This window comes from Nicotiana sylvestris, chromosome 5, assembly GCF_000393655.2.
Source record: "Nicotiana sylvestris chromosome 5, ASM39365v2, whole genome shotgun sequence".
NCBI classification, from domain to species: domain Eukaryota; kingdom Viridiplantae; phylum Streptophyta; class Magnoliopsida; order Solanales; family Solanaceae; genus Nicotiana; species Nicotiana sylvestris.
In genome coordinates this window covers 51103217-51111245 of record NC_091061.1, presented here as the reverse complement: position 1 = coordinate 51111245, position 8029 = coordinate 51103217, and the positions used below count along the sequence as shown (strand labels likewise).

Below are 8029 nucleotides of genomic sequence, written 5' to 3'. Positions count from 1 at the left end.
GAACATTTTTTAATTCAGATTTTATAGAAAAAAAAAAACTCTTTTCACAAACCTAATGGAGATTGCAAAAAATGTACTACTAATTTATAAAGTACTACTTTCTGCAACCAAAAAAAAAAAAAAAAGGAAGACAACTGACATGGCAATAAGCCAATAAATAGTGCTGAATTCTCTTTTCAACTTTCTGAAATTGAAAAAAAAAAGACCCTTTTGTTCAAAGGACGCGAAAATGGGAGTGAAACAGATACCAAATGAACCAAAAGTAAGTGATCTCAATTCTAAAAGACCAAGTGAAGGAGTTGGAGGACCTAAGAAATAAAAAAGTTCTGCAATCGCTTGTAATATGATTTTTTGTCTTTGTTTTATATCATCTAAATAAACTAGAAATTGTCAAAAGATTATTGATGCTTTGAAAAAAAATTAATTAAAAGAACTACGGCAACAGTAGGGTTGCTTCTCATGAAGTAAATCTTAATTTAGACCAGCATACGTAAAAGAATTTTGGCAACCTTTTTATTAAATATTTTAATGTTAAAGTGTTAGAACCCAAGATAAAAAGGGCATAGAAGTGAATTGGGTGATAATCTACAAGTTCAAACTATTGCTCCGAGCATATACAAACCTCCAAAAAAAAAAAAAAATTAGAAAAGCAAAATGTAAATGTGAAAGAAGTGAAAGCATTAGGCAGTGTTGGCTCTACCATTAACGGTTGAATGATTAGAATTTTTCTACCTTAATCATAAATTTTGGATTCATTGTTCTGGAATTTAATATCCTTGAAGTAGGGAACAATTTACCTCTCCTTTGATGGGCATACTGGACGTTAATTCGGATTAGTCAGCTAATAATATTCAAATGGTTAAGTCGAAAAAAAGAAGAAATGTGCAAAATATTTGTATAGTAGAAAGAAAAATCAAAAAAATATTTAAAGAAGTCTTCGAACTGCTAAATACATTTAAATTATGATCGGATATTCAGATTTCAGGATTTAGAACTATAACCTGTTATAAAAAATAAAAAAATAAAAAGAAGAAACTGATCGGCATATTAGAAGACCTGCCCCATAAACGACAACCAGGCAATTATTTCTAAGTTAGAAAGTACACCACTAGTTAGTGCCGTTTTACATAACGAATGGGAGCATTACCTAATACCTGACAACTGAAATCACGTCCACTTTGTAACTTAAAGTAATTCAATAGGTGATGTTGTGGTGCCATTAGATTAATCACAAACTTCTCAACTCTAATTTTTGTATTACAAAATACAAGGCTCCATTCATGCCCTTCATGGGAATCTAGAAATTTCTTGTATTTATTTTCCAAGAGATCATTGTTCAATCACTATAATATGGGTTTGAATTCCAACAATTATAAGGTTATGATTGTTTTATTTCTAAAAAGTACTTTCTCCGCTCAAAAAAAAAAAAAAAAGAATAAAAGAATCATAGGAGAAATTCAAAAATAGCCAAATTTATAACTTGTCGTTCAAAAATAGCTCAGTTTCAATTCGAAATTTAGCCACTTTTTATGTAAAGATAAATCTGAGCGAAAACACTATTCAAAACCCGGAAAATACGCCAGTATATTATGTTGGAGTTCCAGCATAAGTATACTTGAACTCCAGCATATTATACCAGAGTTCCAAGATAAGTATGCTGGAACACCAGCATAATATGATGGAGTTCCAACATAAGTACACTAGAACTCCAGCATAATATACTGGAGTTCTAGCAAGTATACCGGTCTAGCATAATATACTGGAGTTTGGGGCACCGGTGCTCCAGTTTCCAGTATATTATACTGGAGCCAGCAAAGTGTACCGGTCCAGCATAATATGCTAGAGTTTATACATAGGTGCACCGAACTCCAGTATATTATGCTGGACCGATCTCTGTTGCAGCAAAATAGTGATTATTTTTCATTGACTTGGTAAACCCAGGCTATTTTTGAATGACCAATCCGAAAACTGGCTATACCGTGCTATTTTTACAAGAATCACGCCATTTATTTTTGTCTCGATGTGAATATTAGTTTATTAATAACTTCTAAAATAAAATTTACATACTAAATAAATATAAGTAGTATATCTTGCATATTAATAATAAAAAAAGTACATCTTAAATGTATTTGTAGTTAAAGAAAACTGTCAAATATCAATAGTGTCAAGATAATTGAGTACTAAAAGACAAATGCTGGTTGAGTCAGGAAACTAAATAAAATTGGAAGGCCAGAGCCACGCCTTTTTGTAATTATTTTCCAACTTGAAGGGCAATTTTAGGGAGTGGTTGAACTACTAAAACCATGACACAAGACAAATGTAAGTGTCTTTAATTAAATTCAAGCTTTGTGTATTTACAGAAAGAGAAATCGACAGGAGAATAGAATTGCTTCTGTTTAGCGATGGCTGCAACAACACAAAGCAAATGGATCAAGGTTTGTTTGGTTCATCCCTATTTGGCCTATGTATTCTTTAAATTTCTTGAATTCTGGTGTCTGGGTATGGGAATCTCTTGTTTAAGTGGTTTTATGGGTTCCCTTTACTATTTTGTGTCTCTGGACCCATCCATTTGAAGAATTGAGATCACATAGCTCTTATGCTGATTAATTCGAGGCTGGTATTATGAACGTGATTTCATCCTGAAATAGAGGGAAGTTGTTACTATGTGATTAGCATTATGAGCAACAAAAGCACCTGAAGTACTAGTATTTTGTGCAAAAACAGTCTAAAGATACTCTTAATATGGTGTGATATTGTTCGTTTTGGGCCAAGTCCGTGCGGTTTTTCTCCAAAGATATCACACCATTAAAAGATCCTTATACCTTATATGTAGGCTCCTAATATTTTCATCTACCAATACGAGACTTTGTTCGCCCAACCAACAATCTCCCCCTCGAACTAAGTTATCACGATTCATGGGTTAATTTATGAGATTCACTGTGTGCCATCCATATATTTATGGCAACCGAAGCCCGCAACTAGCTTTTTTTTATGTGCGCATCTCCAAACCGAGCCTCGCGCCATCACTTTGCCATCGTCTTGCAACCTGCCCTGTGATATAAGTTGTTGGGCTAAAACGACCCAAATATACTCTTAACATGGTGTGATATTGTACGCTTTAGGCGAAACCCGCGCGATTTTCCCCAAAAGGTCTCACACCATTAAGAGATCCCTGCACCTTATATGTAGGCTCCCAATCTTTTTAGCTACCAATATTGGACTTTGTTAGCACACCCAACATATTGAAAGTACAAGAGAGGGGGGGGGGGGGTTGAATTGTAGCCTTTTTAAATTTCTAGTCGACTACTTTTCAGACCTAGTCGACTTATACGGAGACAGCCTGCACAGAACTGTTAGTTCTTTCGATTTAAACAAGTATTAATCACAATAAACAGTAAAGGAACAGAATATAATACGAGAGCGATAAAGTAAATGACACCAGGAATTTTATACTGGTTCGGAACCAATGTGGTATCCTAATCCAGTCCTCTTGGGTTACAAGAGTGTTATCTTTTAGAGCTCTTTGTAAATTGAATTGAGTACAACCTTTGTGATTTTCAGCGATCACTACCAACGCTGACAAGATTGGTTTTCACTCGCTCACCAAAGAAACGAACAATGACAACCTCTAGGACACCCTGCCATTCCAATATTTTTCTGTCTCTCTTCTCTCATTTGGGTACACAGTAAATCTACTAAAGTGAATTACAATGCTTGTTAAGAGTAGAATAAAGAACTTGTAATTGGATAAACAATTGTATAGAAGGCTGCATGCTTTCTTGCTTCATAGAGCTCGTATATTTATACCCTTTTCAACTTGTTCTGGCAATTGCTTAATCCAAGGGAATTTGATTGTTGCTCCTTTATTTGTTTCCATAATCTGCTACTCCAATGATTTCTTGTTTGGTCAATCTTCTCATACTATATATTAGACTTGGGCAGATATATTGTTGCTTTCCTTTGGATAAGGTAATTGGTGAGTATCCTTCCAATTATGCATTGAAAGATTTCTTTCCTTGTCTGACACCTTGATTGAATAGTGTAAAAATCTTGATTACAACTCCTTCCTTAATTCTTTTTATAACTTTGGACATTATGTCTTCCAAGTCTCCGGACCATAATCACGTTCCTTTGCTTAAAGATTCTTCCACAAAATATTCCTCATTTTCTTCCAATAAGTCATTGTAAAAGTTCTTCCTTTTTATATGGGAAATATTCCTTTCTTGATCTTGGAAAATAATCTCTTTCCATAATATAGATTTTACTACACCATAATATATTTTCTTTCCATAGAAAATATATTCTTCTTTGGCCTTGTAATATCTTTCTTCTATAAAATAATAGATCTTCTCCATAATTTTAGCAACTTTCCTTTCAAGATATTGAAAAACTTTCCTTTCATAATTTTCGTAGATTCTTCTTCCAATATTGTAGTAAGCCATCCATATTATTCCTTCTATGATGCTTGGAGATTAACTCTCTGAAAATAATTTTCCTTGATAAATTCTTCACATGATATTCTCTTTCCTGTATTTGTCTGGATCTTTACCAGCATCTTCTTTTATGAATAAACCTGTGCAGAAATAAGATTACCACAACTAAATATTTTTTCATTAATAATTATGTTGGTTTGTTATCATCAAAATTTATACGTGAAACCTTGAAGCTAACACATATTAGTTGGTACCAGATGCTTGACAACCTTTAGTAAAATATATGTATGATTCGTGCTAAACCCAATAAACAAACAAATTGGTGGTAGTTCTGGTAGTTTCAAGAAAACTTATTTCTTATGCACTTTCAGTTGGATGTGACTACAATTAACACTTACAAATTTAAGAAAATCTCACCAATAATGGAGAGCAATACTGAGATTAAGCTCCAGAAAAGAAAAATAATTAGATTAAGCTCTAATAATAGACCCCTGATTACTGGTTAGGACACAATTTTAAGAGATATCCAGAACTTCTTAAATAGCTTCATGTTTTAGGAACCGCACATTCAGAGTCATTATGTGGTTAGAGGGATGCCCTGCTTGCTTGCTTTATGTTTAATAATTGATAAAAAGATGTAACTCCAACCTTAACAATGAAGTGTTTCTCTTGATGATTTCTACATATCAAAAAAGCTGTATGGTGATTGTTTCACTGATCCAATTTCTACTTTTGAATTTTGTAAGGTGATGTCTGGTTAATCTGTTAGATAGATGTAGTGTATGGTGTTTTGTTCTTTTTAATTTTCCTTGGTATTGGGACATAGGAAATGGCTGTACTTCCATTGATCATTTTAAGTTTCTAGGTTGTGGGAAGAATGTTAACAAATTTTAAGATAGTTGATGGATTTCATTAACATATTCTCTCAAATGCAGCTGGAGGAAAGAGGGACTGGACCTGGAGCAAGAAGCTCGCATGCCATCACTATTGTAGGACAAAAGGTATATGCCTTTGGGGGTGAATTTACACCTCGTCTCCCTGTCGACAACAAATTATACACGTTTGATCTCAATGACCAAGAATGGTCTGTGGCAGATGCAGCTGGGGATGTCCCTCCACCTCGTGTTGGTGTCACTATGGCCACTGTAGGGGAAACAATATATGTATTTGGTGGCAGAGATGCTGAACACAAGGAGCTCAATGAGCTCTACTCTTTTGACACAACTACTAACAAATGGACTCTATTGTCTAGTCGGGATGAGGGTCCTCCTCACCGAAGCTACCACTCGATGACTTCTGATGATCGGAGGATATACATCTTTGGTGGTTGTGGAAATGCTGGAAGATTAAGTGATCTTTGGGCTTACGATGTCGTTGATAAGAAATGGATCAAGTTTCCTGTACCAGGGGAAAATTGTAAACCAAGAGGTGGACCTGGTTTGACTGTGGTCCTAGGCAAAATATGGGTTGTGTATGGATTCTCTGGGGATGAACTTGATGATGTGCATTACTTTGATACAATTGAAGAAAAGTGGGTGCAAGTGGAGACAAATGGTGAAAAACCTACTGCTAGGAGTGTATTTTCAACAGTTGGGATTGGGAAGTATATTTTTATCTATGGTGGGGAAATTGACCCCAGTGACTTAGGTCACTTAGGTGCAGGGAAATTTTCCGTTGATGTCTATGCCCTTGACACAGAGACACTAGTTTGGAAGCGGTGGGTCGATTCCGGGGACCATCCAGGGCCACGAGGGTGGTGCGCATTCGCCAGCGGCCGTCGAGATGGTCAAGAGGGTCTGCTGGTTTATGGTGGCAATTCACCTAGCAATGATAGGCTTGGTGGTATTTTCTTTTTCACTCCTCTGGTGGAGACTTAGTAGAAATGAGAACTTGAGAAGTAATGAATGTTGTAATAACAAAATAATCTTCAAGATGATTTTTGAGCTGTTAGCATTGTGTGGGAAAAGGGGAAAGAAAACTATGTTCTGTGACTGTTTATTGATGCTTTTGTAAAGGTTTATTGGGCTTCTTAAATCAAGGGATCCATGTTGTGAAAATCTTACTGTAGGTCATTACTTCTTTACGTTTAGTTTTACTCCAATATAGTACCTTATGCATGTCCAGAATGAACTTAACTTTACATGTTTAATTTAAAGTTTCATTAACCTTATCAAGAGTTCATGGTTACGTTATCCAAACAAGATGACTCTAAATACCGTGGAAGATATGATTTTCTGGGCTCTCTTACAGCAGTTCTCCTCTTGTTCTGAAACATTCTTGAATTCTGTTTACCCTCAAAATCGGATAATAATTGAATTTGTTAGTGGTATTAAGAATACGTGGATTAAATTGACACAAAGTAACAAGTTAAATTGTAATTGGAAATAAGGTATGATAAAGTAAATTCAAACCACACGAATTGAACAGTAACATCCTTGAGGGGAGAGCCACCATTTACCAGAACGCACTTCGATCAATGTCAAGACACAGTTAAAATAGAACTTAAGGAGAAAATAACAGTATATTGCTTCTAAGTGGATGTTACAATGTGTTTTACAAATAATCAGACCCTCTTTATATAGTAGGGGAGTCATACTTTAGGCAGAGACCGATCCAGGATTTGAGGCTTATGGGTTCCTACCGTAATTTCAGATTAATATGCAATAATAACTGGGTTCACAGTCAGATATTTAACAATATCTAGAGAATTTCTTAATATAAATACAGAGTCTACGCAAGAGTTACTGGGTTCCCGGGAACCCGTAGTCTATGCACTAGGTCCGCCCCTGACTTTAGAGGTACAATTCTATAAAAGGTAAAAGATCTCATGATTTGCTAATTAGCCAGTTTCTCGTTGATACGTGCCGAGATTCCCGCTGTGATATCAGACCGGTTACGGATATTTCGTCCTTCCATTATTCGGTCTGGCAATGTTTCTTCGAGCTCATTCGGGGTCAGGGTCGATTCCGGAGTCATAGACTCGATGTTCTCGAGGACGGGCATTCTGACCTCGTATCCTGGTTCGATCGGACCCGTGGTCGATCTGCAACCCATTACGTTTCAATCCCGATCTGTCATGCAATATACGAGCTTGATTTCCACCATATACAAATTCCTTTCAGTCCATTCAAATTCCTGATGCCATTCCATTGAATCTCTTCTTATACCTTGCCACTGTAGGAGTTTACTCCACACCATCCCAGATTACCATAACTAAAGAACAAGTGACTGATGCTTTCCATCTCTGTATTGCATAATAGATAGACTAGAGTCGTAGACACTCCCCAATGAGCAAGATGGTTCGTAATTGCTCATGAAAGGGTTTTACATACCGTGGTTGTCTTCGTTCCTCTTCTACGATTCAATTAATTTTTGATATTTTTTAAAAATATCACAATGTCTTATATTATGTAAAATAATAATAATTTGTAAATTATTTTCTTACGTGTATGTGGCCCAATAGGTTTAAGGCCCATAATTAATATTTAATTAATTATCAAATCTCATCTGTCCGATTGGTTACTTGATGGACGTACCAGATTAAGTGATAACCTCTATATTTTGTTCCTCTCCCCACCCATTAGGGTTACCGTATT

General features: G+C 35.6%; 1 protein-coding gene across 1 annotated transcript; it reads left to right on the top strand.

Annotated features, from left to right (window-relative positions):
* Positions 1-2247: 2247 nt before the first annotated feature.
* On the top strand, positions 2248-6490 carry LOC104239929 (thiohydroximate-O-sulfate sulfur/sulfate-lyase (nitrile-forming) NSP5). Its single transcript, XM_070174378.1, has 2 exons — positions 2248-2435; positions 5369-6490. The coding sequence occupies exons 1-2, from the start codon at positions 2403-2405 to the stop codon at positions 6308-6310; spliced, it is 975 nt and encodes a 324-aa protein (XP_070030479.1). The 5' UTR covers positions 2248-2402; the 3' UTR covers positions 6311-6490.
* Positions 6491-8029: the final 1539 nt, after the last annotated feature.